Source organism: Solenopsis invicta, chromosome 1 (assembly GCF_016802725.1).
Source record: "Solenopsis invicta isolate M01_SB chromosome 1, UNIL_Sinv_3.0, whole genome shotgun sequence".
Taxonomy (NCBI): domain Eukaryota; kingdom Metazoa; phylum Arthropoda; class Insecta; order Hymenoptera; family Formicidae; genus Solenopsis; species Solenopsis invicta.
This window is the reverse complement of record NC_052664.1, coordinates 20,212,768-20,227,948: the sequence shown is the minus strand read 5'-3', so window position 1 is coordinate 20,227,948 and position 15,181 is coordinate 20,212,768. Positions and strand designations below refer to the sequence as shown.

The 15,181-nt window shown below is 31.6% G+C and overlaps 4 protein-coding genes across 4 annotated transcripts in view; 1 reads left to right on the top strand and 3 right to left on the bottom strand.

The window, feature by feature from the left end:
- The window catches only part of LOC113003147, a 208,417-nt gene that overhangs the window by 48,320 nt on the left and 144,916 nt on the right, over positions 1 to 15,181 (top strand). The gene's annotated exons all lie outside the window — the stretch shown is intronic.
- On the bottom strand, positions 637 to 3,514 carry LOC105194824 (facilitated trehalose transporter Tret1). The gene is made up of 3 exons (XM_011159935.3): positions 3,360 to 3,514; positions 2,770 to 3,150; positions 637 to 1,850 (listed from the first exon to the last, which is right to left on the bottom strand). Exons 1-3 carry the CDS (start codon positions 3,427 to 3,429, stop codon positions 904 to 906), a joined length of 1,398 nt encoding a protein of 465 aa, XP_011158237.1. The 5' UTR covers positions 3,430 to 3,514; the 3' UTR covers positions 637 to 903.
- LOC120356800 (high-affinity glucose transporter-like) lies at positions 7,037 to 7,379 on the bottom strand. The gene has a single exon (XM_039451626.1). The coding sequence runs from the start codon at positions 7,341 to 7,343 to the stop codon at positions 7,074 to 7,076; it is 270 nt and encodes an 89-aa protein (XP_039307560.1). The 5' UTR covers positions 7,344 to 7,379; the 3' UTR covers positions 7,037 to 7,073.
- On the bottom strand, positions 7,354 to 11,425 carry LOC105206063 (facilitated trehalose transporter Tret1-2 homolog). The gene is made up of 4 exons (XM_039451614.1): positions 11,337 to 11,425; positions 8,943 to 9,058; positions 8,383 to 8,763; positions 7,354 to 7,671 (listed from the first exon to the last, which is right to left on the bottom strand). The coding sequence occupies exons 3-4, from the start codon at positions 8,456 to 8,458 to the stop codon at positions 7,391 to 7,393; spliced, it is 357 nt and encodes a 118-aa protein (XP_039307548.1). The 5' UTR covers positions 8,459 to 8,763; positions 8,943 to 9,058; positions 11,337 to 11,425; the 3' UTR covers positions 7,354 to 7,390.

The following is a 15,181-nucleotide window of genomic DNA, read 5'->3' as shown; positions in this document are numbered from 1 at the left end:
ACAATATTTCTGTTTGACGAGATTTCGCGCGATTGCGTCTTAATTATGCGCGAGTTTTAATGACGAAATATTAATTTGCGCAAATAGCTTTCGCATTTTCACATTACGATATATTACAAACAGTAATGTGGAATATAAAAGTGATTTTTTTTAAGTACTTTCCATGTCTTTTGAGGATCCGTCGTTTTGCTTCTCATTTACTTTTGTGCATTGAAGATTCAATGATGCCGTTATGAAATTAGCTGATAATGTGAAAATTAAATTTTTTTTTATTCACACTCTTTTCTTACATTGAAATTTTGCAAAATGACAATTTGCAGTCCAGAATTACATCATGGACACAAATATTTTTGACATTAATTATTATTCCATTTAGAAACAAGAGTAAATAAGTATTCACTATCTTACATGCTTATGACACATAATATTATCAATTGATATTATTTTATTATGTTAATTGCTACAATTAGCTCTCTCACAAATAAGCTTTATTACTATCTCTAATCTATAGTAATTAAATAATACAATAACATAATAAATAAAAGAAGGAATTAAATTATTTTTACAGTTTAATGCGTGCAGAGATAGTATACAATGAATAGAAGTGAATAAATGTCAATATATATATATATATATATATATATATATTAATCAGATGCTTTTAATGAACCTAGAGTTTTTTCCGACTTAATGATTTAGCTTTGCTCAATCGAGTTGAAAATATTCCATTGTGAATGCAATTCGATAGATCATTATTCACGCAGCATTTCTCAATACTGATATATCGATGTTTCATGTAAATACTGTTGTAACAAATATAAAAAAGAACGTAGTTTTGCTACAAATTTCTTGTAGCTCTTGTAGACATATTAATGATCATCAGGGACATTAATATATTCGAGCTCAACTTTTTGGTTCAGATTTTCCGTCCAGTTCTTCTTGAATTTGTTGCAACGATTTGCCCTTAGTCTCAGGCATGCATAAATACGCGTATGGTACGGCCGTTATTAATAACAAAGCGTACGCATAGAATAAGTATTTTTCCGTGATCAGATTAATTAGAGGTTGATACGTCGACGTGGAGATGAAGGAGGATATCGCACCGATGATGCTTGCGAAACAGCCGGCTACGCACTTAACGTGCGGCGGAAAGATTTCACCCAATACCGCGTTTGGTATGGAGACGATGCCGATGTATAGAGATATCTGAAACAGCAACACCGAGAAAATTGGTAGAGCCTGAATATTGGCGGGGTCATGTCCTGCGTCGAGAAGTTGAAATTCTGTACCCAGGCATATTAGCGAGATCGTGACGGCCAAACTGGAGACGATCATTAGAATCCGTCTGCCGAATTTATCGATTAAGAACATGGAGAGCATGGAACCGACGATCCCGGTAGCGGTGACGATGATTACGATCACTGATGGCTCTATGATGGTCACTTTGGCGTTTCGCAGTATACTTTCCATGTAGAATAACACATTGTTCAAACCACACATCTGAAGATATATGTAGAGCAGGGACACGAGTATTTGCGCTTTCCAAATGTACGAAATTCTGAATTCCTTTATAACGTCCGCGAATGCTAAACTTTTGTTCTTTTCGTGAAAGTCCTTCAGCATTTGCAATTCCGATTCTACGTCGCAATCGCGGTGATACCAGAGTATCGAGGCTCGTGCTTTATTTTCTTTTTTAATCTTGACAAAATGATGCGGCGATTCCGGTAACCAAATGAAAATGATTATCAGTACGAAGCATAGGATGAAGCATATCGTTGCGCTTATCGTCATACTTAAATATGCGCCCATGATGCTCATCATTAGGTTGCCTATTGATAATCCACTAACAGCTGCAAAAAAGACATTAATTTTTATTACTACTTATGTACAACATTATTTATCATTAATGGGATTTTATGCTCATCATTTTAAAGTTTTTTTTTCTGCTTTTTTCTCTTGTTATATTTTATTTAATAAATCAAAAAGCGTAATTATATAGTTGCAAATTAAAAATCTAAAAATACATCTATTATATATGTAACTATCTATTATATTACAGTTAATTATTATGTTTAACAAAAAAATTTGTTAGAAATATTAACGTTATTTGCTGTCTATAATGTCTGATAATTGTTGAAATTATTTTACAGTAACAGGAAAATATGTTACTTTTAGAAATATATTTCTCTATTTCGCTTTGATAACAAATTAAATAATAATAAATTTGCTTTAAGCGAATACGGTTTGTTATATGAATAAATTTACTCGATAAAAATTTTAAATAATAGATTTTGATAACATCAAATAACTGATTAGAATAATGAAGTTTGACCTCTTTTTACCGAATATATGATACCGTAGCCGTACTGCTGCGATAACAAAATCTATTTTTTCCGTAGTTATCCCACACCATCGAACGTTATCTAATATCTCAATATATCTGTTATCACATTACGAAAGGAATATTTTACATTATGATGTAATCATCCAATAATTAAATAAATGAAATCACTAATCTGTTATTTTTTCCAAAATATCCGGATATCAAGCACTTCTATATCTTTCGAATGCATTTAGGCCGGTATTCATAGTCGATTCTTATTTCAAGATTGTCTTAAGCAACGTCTTAAGATGCTAATACGGCTCTCTGATTGGTTGATGGCATCTTAAAGTGATACTTAAGACGATCTTAAATATAAGAATCGACTATGAATACCGGCCTTATTCATGAATGTTTGCACATGCTTATGAATACGAGTACACTCATACCTAAGACAACTAGAGCTCCGCGAATAGTAGGATCTGCTATTTCGCCCAGGTAAAGCGAGAAACAGCTGTACATCTTTCCTAGACTGATGCCAGCTAGTAACCTGGCTGCGTACAGCCATTCCACTCGATTAGCCACAATTATAAAGAGCCAACAGAGAGTTATTGGTAAACTCGTCACAAAGATCGTTGTTTTCGTGCCGAGATAGTTGACAGCAAGAGAACCAGAAATTGCGCCAATTAGCCTGCCTAGGTTTAATAGGGAAACTACCCAGGAAGCCTCGTCCATTGTCATGGGGATGTGAGATTCAGGTGAAGTCAGATATGCGATGTACGGTGAGCTCCAAACCGATATCAGTCCCATTTGCAGCTGTAGAAGATTAACTGAAAATCGGGAAATTATTTATATTTGTTTTAATTTTAATAGATGATTATTTTCTTTATATGTAAATTATAACTAGATATTTCTTCATACAAATATAGACATAATTTCAAAACCACATTAAACTCTTTCGATTGTTATACATTAATTAATATATTTGATTGATAATAATATAAACAATATAATATATATAGATACGGGATATATGTACCTCCGATACCAGCGATCCATTGATGCCATTGTACTTTTTTGCTTTTTTTCTTTTCTATCTCGTACTTCATCGTGATCTGTCTGCAGACTGTTGGTGACTGAACCTTCTTGAGAAATACTACGTTTTACTATACTAAAAGAGCGACGAATCGTAAAAGTCGTTCCATGTCTGAGATAAAAAATGTAAACATTTTTTAATGTTTAATGAGCTATTAAAGTATAATCCGCGGAAGAATGGTAAAATTAGTAGCTTCTTACCATATTTACCAAATTCATTATTCAAGTTATCCAAGTATATATTTTTTATTTAAATTTATTATATAATATGATTAATCTTAGTTGTCCACGCACATATATATGACGTACTTATGCAATTTTTTACATTGCTATAACTTTTTTATAATATAATTTGAAAATTAGTATTGAGATTAAAAAAGAAAATTTAATTATCCATGGATACGATAAACCTACAGACACATTTTTTTACATTATTCTTAATTTGACAATGCATGAAAATGGTCTTAGATATATTTTAACACTACAATTATTTTAAATATCAATTGATGCACTAAAATGAAAAGCAACGTAATAATACAGTTTAACTCATTGACGTATAATTTTTCACGTATATTATATATTTCTGTATGTGTACATATTTTTTATGTCGAAATGGAATGTGATTTTTTTCTATCGCTTTGACTTAAGTCACAATGCGGACTTGGCAATCGAGCTAACAGGAGTCTTAATTATCAGTTATATTAAATTTTCAACGGTAATGAAATTAGAACCGATGAAAAGAGGATTCTTGGGGCAATATTCTACTGTGAATTTTGATGCATAATAATAATTATTATTTTTGTGCGAATTTTTACAATCTCCAGCTCACATAAATTACGTACCGCGTGAGGTAAAAATCATAAAAAATTATCCAAAAATTATTAGATATCAAAATCCATAGACAGATATTAGCTCTTTTATTTTTATATTTGATAAAAATGAAAAATTTTTTGTGTAAGATAGACATAAATAATCTTGCATATATTATTTTGCTCTTAAATCAATTAATATCAATGTTATCGTTAAAATTACTCATAAAATTACTCGTAAAATTACACATGCACTTATTGCCTACATTATACTTATCAAATTTTCAAAATACATAGTTTTTAAAGTATATCAAAAATTAATCTAAATTTGATATTAAATTGACGTGAGTATAGCAGAAGATATTACATTTTTCTTTTTTTGCAATTTTTTATATATACGCAACATTTTGCAATTTTTTAAATAGACTTTTTATAATATTTTATCATACTTTATAATACTTTATAGTAACTACTACTATTACTACTACTAATACTTTATAGTACAATGTTATAAGTTTAATATCTTTTATATCACTAATACTTTATAATAAAGGTATTACTGTTCTTGCAAAAATAATGCTTGTACTCTTAGATATTATGGCCGTATTGTGACAGTGTTATGGTATTTAGAGCACGTTCAACACTCAAACGCAAGAATAAAGTTGCCGTCTAAGCAGTTTGAGAAGATATTTTTGACAGTTTTGATGATGAGGGCAATAATGAATAATGAACGATAGTAATAACTGAATAGATTATAAATTTCTTTTGCTCCTCAGGACCTAAAATTATTAGTTTCATGATTGATACAACAATACTGATAAAATGCATACGATTATATACTATTCGCTCATATTTCAGTTTGAACAAAGTTATTTCTTTTTTCACAAATTTAATCACTTATATAGCTGTAAATCTTTTCTTGTAAAACATTTTTTTATGTAAAAAAAAAAATATATATATATATGCACAAAAAATATACATTTATTTATCTTTTTATATAAAAAATTAGTTACCGTCTCACTTTTGTCAAATTTTTAGTAATTATATTAATCATAATTACTGTATTACTGTACTTGAAACCAGATTACGGCCATGCAGTTGCTTTAAAATTAGGTAAAGATAGCGGAAGAAACAAATTTGAATATTTCCACATTGCAAAAAATAATTAATAATAAAATTTGATTTCAACTTTACGTACCTTTTTAAAAACTGTACGAAATTGTTTATTCCGATGCTAGAAGAAAACGATATAAATATATATTGATATAAATACTTTTCAACTTGTCTTTGAATTCGTCTAATTTTGTTAACACAACTGAAGTCATGAAACGTCTTATCCGGGCAAGAGCTTGGTGAAGATTAAATCACATTTCAATCGACAATACGAACAAGCCTGCTTCCACGAATAGCTTGCTTTGACATTGTGTCGATAACATAAATCGTGCATGAACGATGAAACAACGTGATAAATATTTCTGTTATTATGTTCTTATTTCAAGATAGTCTTAAGTAATGTCTTAAGATGCTAATGCTCTCTGATCGGTTGATAGCATCTTAAGATGTTATTTAAGACGATCTTAAATATAAGAATCGCCTATGAATATCGGCCTATGTCTACAAATATTTTTAAAGAAGAGATGTAAATGCAAAATTATTGAATATTTTGTTGTCTTTTTTGCAATGCTTATTAATTTTTTTGTTACGTACATAATAAAAAATATGTATTGTTTGCATAGATTTTAAATAATAATTGGTATGAATAACTGTACTCGTTACATAGAGTTTGATCAACATGTAAAGCATGATTATTCGTATGTTAAAGAAATTAATAATTATGTGTGCAATTTATTATAGAGACTTTGATCACCATATTTTTAAAAGCTAAAGAAAAGTTTCTTCAATTATCTATTTTCCATTTATTTCGATGCATGATATACTGATATCTCACAAACAGGATACAAATTGACAAATTATGCGAATAACAAACTATTTGAAAAATTTGATTTGTAATCGAATAATATACATGTATAGCTAAAATATTACATTATTATTAGTCATGCAGCATTACTCAGCAACAACGATGTATCATGAAAATAGTCTTATAATAAGTACTATAATACTATAATAAATACTTATAATAAATACTAGAAAAGAAGTTGATCTCAAATATATTAATAATCCTTATGATCATTAAAATATCCCTGGAAATATATCAGCTTCTCGACGCAGGATATGACGCTGCCAATCTTCAGGGTCTACCAATTTTTTCGGTGTTGCTCTTTCAATTATTTGTCTACGTCGGTATCGTCTCAATACTCAACATGGTTTTAGGTGAGATCTTTCCGCCACATGTGAAGTGCGTAGCTGGCTGTTTCAAGCAGATTCAAGAAGAACTGAACGGAAAATCTAAACCAACAATTTGACCTCAAATATATTAATAATCCTTATGATTATCATATCTTTATGATTATCATAAGGATTATTAATATATTTGAGGTCAAATTGTTGGTTTAGATTTTCCGTTCAGTTCTTCTTGAATCTGTTGCAACGACTTGCCCTTAGTCTCAAGCATTTAGAAATAAGTGTACGGTACAGCAGTTATAATTAGCAAAACGTACAGGTAAAACAAATATTTTTCCGTCATCAGATTGATTAAGGGCTGTAATGTTGACGTGGAGATGAAGGAAGATATCGCACCGATGATGCTTGCGAAATAGCCGGCTACGCACTTCACACGTGGCGGAAAGATCTCATCTAAAACCGTGTTGAGTATTGAGACGATACCGACGTAGACAAATAATTGAAAGAGCAACACCGAAAAAATTGGTAGACCCTGAAGTTTGGCAGCGTCATATCCTGCGTCGAGAAGCTAATATTGTATTCCCAGAAATATGTATTAGCGAGATCGTGACGGCCAAATTGGAGACGATCATCAGAATCCGTCTGCCGAATTTATCGACTAAAAACATGGAAAGCATGCAACCGATGATCCCAATAGCGGTGACGATGATTACGATCACCGATGGCTCTATGACGGTGACTTTTGCGTTTTGCAGAATAGTCTCCAAGTAGAATAGCACATTGTTCAATCCGCACATCTGAAGATATATAATGAGCATGGTCACGAGTATTTGCGCTTTCCAGATATACAGAATTCTGAATTCCTTCACAATGTCAAGAGTGACAAACTCTTGTTCTTTTCGAGAAAGTCTTTCAGCGTTTCCAATTCCGACCCCACGTCGCAATCGCGGTGATACCAGAGTATCGAGGCTCGTGCTTTATTTTCTTCTTTGATCTTGACAAAATGATGCGGCGATTCCGGCAACCAACTGAAAACGATTATCACTGAGAAGCTTAGGATGAAGCATATCGTAGCGCTCATTGCCATACTTAAATATGCTCCCATGATGCTCATCATTAGGTTTCCTACTGACAATCCACTTACAGCTGCAAAAAACACATTAATTTTTGTTAGTACTTATGTATATATTTATTTATTATTAATGAGATTTTATGCTTAATAATTTAAAGTTTTTTGCTTTTTGTTTCCTGTTATATCTTATTTAATAAATCAAAAGTCTAATTACATAGTTTCAAATTATAAATAAGAATATATCTATTGTATACGTAGCTATCTATTATATTACAGTTTCTTACTGTATTTCAGAAAGAATTTGTTAGCAGTATTACTTTATTTGCTGTCCATAATGTCTGATAATTGTTCAAATTATTTTATTTTAACTGGAAAATATGCTACTTATTAGAAATATGTTTCTCTATTTTGCTTTGATAACAAATTAAATTACCGTAGCAGCATATGTTTTGTTGTATAAATAAATTTACTCCATAAAAATTTTAAATAACAAATTTTCATATAACATTAAATAACTGATACAATAGTGAAGTTTAACCTCTTTCATGCCGAATGTATTACATTGTAGCTGTTTTATTGAGATAACAAAATCTATTTTTCCCGTAGTTTTTCCACACCATCGAACGTTATCTAATATCTTAATTTATCATTTAAAAATGAAATGAAGTGATAACATTGATCAGCCATCTTTTTGAAATATCTGATATTGAATGCTCCTATATTTTCAGAATGTTTCATTAAAACAAGAAAATTTTCACATGCACATAAACACTAATAGCGCATACCTAAGACAACTAGTGCTCCGCGAATGGTAGAATCCGCAATCTCGCCTAGATAAAGCGAGTAGCAGCTGTACATCATTCCTAGGCTAATACCAGCTAGTAACCTGGCTGCTTAGAGCCATCCCACTCGATTAGCCATAGTTATAAAAAGCCAACAGATAGTTATTGGCAAACTCGTCACGAAGAACGTTGTTTTAGTACCGAGATAGTTGACGGCAACAGAACCAGAAATGGCGCCAATTAGTCTGCCTAGGTTTAATAAAGAAACTACCCACGAAGCTTCGTCCATTGTCATGGGAATATGAGATTCAGATGAAGTCAGATATGCGATGTACGGTGAGCTCCAAACCGCTATCAGTCCCATTTGCAGCTGCAGAAGATTGACTAAAAATCGGATTATTTGTTATTTACTTTTGTTTCAATTTTAACTGATAATTAATTTCTTTAGATGAAAAAAATATTAATATATTATAGTTTAAAAATTTCTTTGACCTTTTTCAATTGATATATTTAATGATAGTTAATGTATTTTATTGATATTAATATAAATAATACATACGTACCTCCGATATCAGCAATCCAGGCCATTGTACTTTTTTTACTGTTTTTTTGTTGAATCTCATATTTCATCGTAATGTGTCTATTGATAGCTTGTGATTAACCCTTAAACACCCCGATCCTGTAAAATACGGAAATATATTTTTGGGTTTGAGAGACTTTTCCAACTTTGAGAAGTTATAACTTTGATTACAATCAATATTTTTCAACAATTTTTTTTTATGAAAGTTTAGAATCTCAGGAGTGTGATTGCATAATTGGCATTGCCGAAAAATAATTTATTATGAAGTTATAAAGGAAAAACTATTAAGCAAAAATGAGAAATTGGTCAAAAATTCACTTTTCCTTCAAAAAATCATATCTTTGCAACAAAAAATTTTTAAGGACTTTCAACTACAGCGTTTTAAAGCTAAAGAGTCACACTTTCAAAATAAAATTTGGCAAAGTCATTCCTTTTAAAAAGTATAATTATGTAAGATGGAGAATATAAGGTATTTTTGGGCATCTAAAAATTCATTAAAAAAAAAAAAAATTATATCTTTGCAACAAAAAACTTTTAAGGACTTTACAATACGGCGTTTTAAAGCTAAAGATTTATACTTTCAAAAAAAAAAATGATATTATTGTATTTTCTATTAAAAAATGTATTTATGTAACAAGACGAATATGAGGTATTTTTGATTAAATCGTGTCTAAAATTGAAAATTGATGTGTTTCATGATATATTTCGGAAAAACTCCCTTTTCTAGAACATTCTATAATATTCCAACCTTAGATAGAGTATATGTGAGTAACATTCGCGAAACCTGTTCAAACGTATTTTGTCCAACTTTCTTATGAAAAATACTCACAAAAAAAGTTTTACTTACACACTATATGGGTCGCATTGACTCTAACAAAACTTTGCTGCCGTGCCGTTCGAATTCTAGTTGACCAAAAAAGTTGATCAACCATATCAATCGAAAGAGGAGATTTCAAACTTTTTTTACGTCTTGGTCCGAACCTCCTATCTCATTCCGTCATTTTCACACAACAAGCGTTCGAAACTTCATATTGGGTCTCTCAGACCCACTTACGTGTTTAAGGGTTAAGACTCATTGAAGAATTGTACTCTATTGAAAAAGCGACAAATCATAAAAGTTGTTCCATGTTTTTGAGATAAAAAGTTCAAACATTTTTTAATGTTTAATGAGCTATTAATTCGCGGAAGAATGGTAGAATTAGTAGCTTCTTACCATATTTATAAAATTTATTATTCAAGTTATCCACGTATATTTCTTAAATTTATAATATGAGTAATAGAACACAAAAATGCTTTGTTAATATTTATATATTATTTTAATACATTTTTAATTAAATTAAGCAGTTGTTAAATTTTTATCATTTTTTTTCGATTACTGTTGTTAACTTTTACAACTCAGTTTACATTAGTTAGCTACTTTTCCTTTTTTATATCTTATGCCATATGGCGTATATACATTGCATAGATTGTAGAACTAAATAAAATTAGAATTATGTTGCACGTGAAAATGCCGAACAAATACAAAAATATATTGAAAGATCTTTTAATCTACATTAAAATAAAAATTTCTTAAAATCAAACATCTTGTCTGTTAGCGATAGAATAAACTTGTAAAATACCGAGATCTATTCTTTTGTTTAAATGATTAATAAATAAGTCATATATGACGAATTTAATGTTGTCTAATCGAGGACGAAAGAAAAGCATTTGAAAACTGTCAAATTAAAAGAAATATTTGCTTGTATTTATATAAAATTGCTATGAAATATGAGTCTTCGATATAATTTTTGCATTACAATTATTTGAATATATAAAAACATTGCTCTAAAAGGAAAAATAATTTGTAATAAAGGTTCAACTTTTTGACGTGTAATTTTTCACGTATACATTGAATATTTATGTATGTGTATTTTTTGTATCGACATATAGAATGTGATTTTTTTTTCCGATTTGATATAAATTGCTACTGTGAATGCGGACTTGGCAATCAAACTAACAGGAGTCTTGACTATCAGTTATATAACATTTTTAACAATAATAAAATTAGGGCTAATGAAAATGTCAAACCTAAAGCAGCTTTCTGAACCAATATTCTACAGTGAATGTTTTTGCATAATCATAATTTACGTGTGAATTTTTACAATTTCCAACTCACGTGAATTGCGCACTGCGTGAGGTGGAAATCGTAAAAATTTGCACATAAATTATTAGGCACCATAAACAGCTAAAATTTTCAACTTGTAGACATTATTTCAGATTGTTGACTTGAAACATATAAAAACAGAAAATTTCTATGTAAGAAGGACATAAACAATTTTGCATTGATTATTGTGTTTAAATCAATTAATATTAATGTTATCGTTAAAATTATACCAACCTTAAAAAAAATGTGGTATGGGTTTCGAACGAGTAACACACTGTTAGCAAATTGATAATGCTTCACGACAACAAACGATACAGTAGTCCAGCTCGGCGTGTTTATTCGTATTTATACCAACAGCTTGTTATATCGATTCCGCCTACCGTTGGATTAGGTGGAGGTATTTGTATTCGGCGCAGAAGATGCGAATTTAAAGAGTAGTGTCTAGGTCGAGTCAAGCGAAAGAAAATCCGGTCTACGAGGTCAGACGTTACTATTATTGTCTTTGTCGATTGCATCATAATCGGCCGCCGAACCAATTGATTTCCGTGATTTGAGTTCATAAAATCTTTAATTTAAAAGATGGCCGTAAAACCCCGGGTTTAGAGGACTACAGGATCGAGTACCAAATTGCCTAGAAGAATAAGAACCGAGCGTGAGACGTGCGCTTTCGCACGCGCGAACGGACGAGAGATTCCGGTTTTTTCATAAATGTATCCATTGCAAATTTTGCAATTAGCATATCCATCGACCGAGACTTTTGGTCGCGTTGCGTTATGCACAGGCCGCTTATCCGCGCTTACATAAAAGCGCGTCTTGCCTGACCGTTAAAGCTCAATGCACGATTGCAACATGCACATTGAGTGGTGTCAGCTCGGATGCGCCACTTGCAAGGATCTGTTTCGCATGTGCATGCTCTCGATCTAGGAAGTCGGTGGTGAAGTTGGTGCACATGAGAGTACATTATTAGTATCATTACATTTTTAATAATTTTTTACTCACCTCGCCGAGCCGCAGTTTGATTCCTGCCGTCTAGGCGTTTCTCTAAATGCAATTCAACCGACTCAGCGTCGGTTCTGTTAATTTGTATAGCCGTTTTCCAGTAGCTCGCACTTCGCATTCATAATATTTGCTACACATTTTTGGGCAAGCTTCTAACAATATTATATTTTTTTCCGCTACGAAGAAGCTAATAATGCTGTCTCGCAAACTCAGATGAAGAGAATTTTCCCTTAGAAATTACCTTCAAAATTATGATAGTCGTGGGACAACCTAAACTTCAAAGTATTTTATTTTATAAAAATTTACTGAAATCTTGTAAAATCCTACTTCAAACAATTTTATAATATAAAGATAATATAAGATTTTATAATTTTATAAAAATGTTATTTCAATTTAAATAGAATTTTATTAAATTATAAATATTTTATATTATAAAATATTTTAGAAACCCAAGAAACCATCCAAAAAACCATCTTTCTTTAAAGATGGTTTTAACGTAAATATAAAATATTTTTTATCGTATGTTATGAGTTTAATGTCTGTTTTTGATTTATATATATGCATTAATATATGTATATAGTCTAGTAAACAATTTTGCGAGGCCAGAGTATAAAAATTGTTTTTTTTACAGTTTTTTTTTAAATTTTTTAGTTTTTTTCAGTTTTTTATATCTCTACTGAAGATGCGTGAAAGTTACACACAATAAATGCATAAGATCGGTCACGTTTACTCATCACGCGTAAAATCTGTTTACTACGTGTTTAACATAGGTCGCATACAATCAGCAAACGGCCTTCATTAATAAAACTCAGGAATTCACTTTCTTAAACCTTGAATCTTGTGCTATAATTAACTTTTCGTGTATTTTTTTGTGCCCCTTCTACTTTGTCGTCGGCCTCGCAAACTTGGCAATCAAACTAACAGGAGTCTTTATTATCAGTTATATAACATTTTTAACAATAGTAAAATTAGGGCCAATAAAAATGCCAAACATAAAGCAGTTTTCTGAACCAATATTCTACAGTAGATGTTTGTGCATAATCATAATTTACGTGTGAATTTTTACAATTTCCAACTCACGTGAATTGCGCACTGCGTGAGGTGGAAATCGTAAAAATTCGCACATAATTTATTAAGCACCAAGATCCGTAAACAGCTAAAATTTTCAACATGTAGACATTATTTCAGATTGGTGACTCGAAACATGTAAAAACAGAAAATTTCTATGTAAGAAGGACATAAACAATTTTGCATCGATTATTGTTCAAATCAATTAATATCAGTGTTATCGTTAAAATTATACCAACCTTAAAGAAAATTTCAGTATGGCTTTTGAACGAGCAACACACTGTTAGCAATTGACAATACATCGCGACAACAAACGATACAGTAGTCTATAGCTCGGCAAGAACTTCGTATTTCAAACAATTTTTTTATCGCCTACCATTATTCCTGTTAAATTCGGCACAGAAGACGCGAATTTAAAAGGAAGTGCTCAAGGTTGATCCAAGCATAAGAGAGTCCGATCTATGAGATTGTCTACGCCCCTTACTATTATATTTTTGTCCTTGTGAATTGCATTATAATCGAGTTTTAAATTCTCTAGAAGAATAAGAACCGAGCGTGAGACGTGCGTTTTCGCACGCGCGAATGGAAGAGAGATCCCGGTTTTTTCATAAATGTATCCGTCGCAAATTTTGCAATTGCCATATCCATCGACTGGGATTTCTGCTTGTGTTGCGTTATGCGCGGGGCGCTTATCCGCGCTTAATAAAAGCGCGTCTTTCTTGACCGTTAGGGTTTAATGCACGACCGCAACATTCACATCGAGTAGTATCAGCACGTCCGCATCACTTGCAAGGATATGTCTTGCATGTGCATGCTCTTGATCTATCGGGCATCGGCAATGAAAGAGGTGCACATCGGAGCATGCCCATTACATAATTTCTTACGCAACTCGCCGAGCCGCACCTTGAATCCTGCCGTCTGTCTAAATGCGATTCAGTCGACTCAGTAACGATTCTGTTAATTTACATATCCGTCTTCCCGTAGCTCGCATTTTACATTTATATTATTCACACATTTTTTGGCGAGTTTCTGACAATATTATATCTTTTTACGTTACGGTAAAGCTAATAATGCCCTGTCGCAAACTTAGAGAGAGAGAGAGAGAGAGAGAGAGAGAGAGAGAGAGAGAGAGAGAGAGAGAGAGAGAACATGTATCGTCAAGTGGAAAAGAGCATCGCTTGACGAAAAGATTTGTCATTGTTTGAAACATGTGTTGTTTTATGGTAACATCATAAAACACACAATTAATTGTATTCAAAGCGTGTAAATGTGATGTCTACGAGTGGACGCACGTTCGTATTAGGTAAAAAGGGTAAAGGCGAGTAGGCAGGGCGAGCTGAAAGCAGAGTATGCCGAACAATCAGAGAGTTAAGAGTATTGCGAGCATCCTGAGAGTTAGGAACTTTGTAAGAGAGTTTGTGAGTTGAGAGCAAAGCGTCGCGAGCGATTAAAAAGAGATTTGATCGTGAGCGACCATTAAGCGAATTGTGATATTTAATTTAGTTGTTAAGCATTCATTCACTATTAAACTACTTATATTCTCGTGACTTCTGGTTTTTATTTTATTTTATTTTATTTTATTTAACATTCAACATAAATGATATATTCAATGTTCATCCATTAAAAAATGTATATAGTTTTTAAATTGCCCCGATTATAAAGAGAATATATTGCTCTTTGAAATAACTGCTGTACTACAAACTAATACAGAAAAACGGTCAAATGACGAGCAATTGCTGGGTCGTATATAAATAAATGAAAGAAAAATTGTTCTCAGAGAATGTATTAACAAATAAACGTTTTGATTAACAAGGAATCCTCCAGAAATGTCCGTCTCAGATTTAGCCTTTAATACGTTGTAGTATAGATAAAAATAAGGGACACGTATTATTTATACGTGTCCGTTTTCACTTTTAGGGGGGTAAAACACCCTTTTGAAAAAAAATGATTTTTTTTCTTTTGAAGCGTGTATCGTCGAAACTATAAGAGATGGAAAAAAATGTTCTAATTAA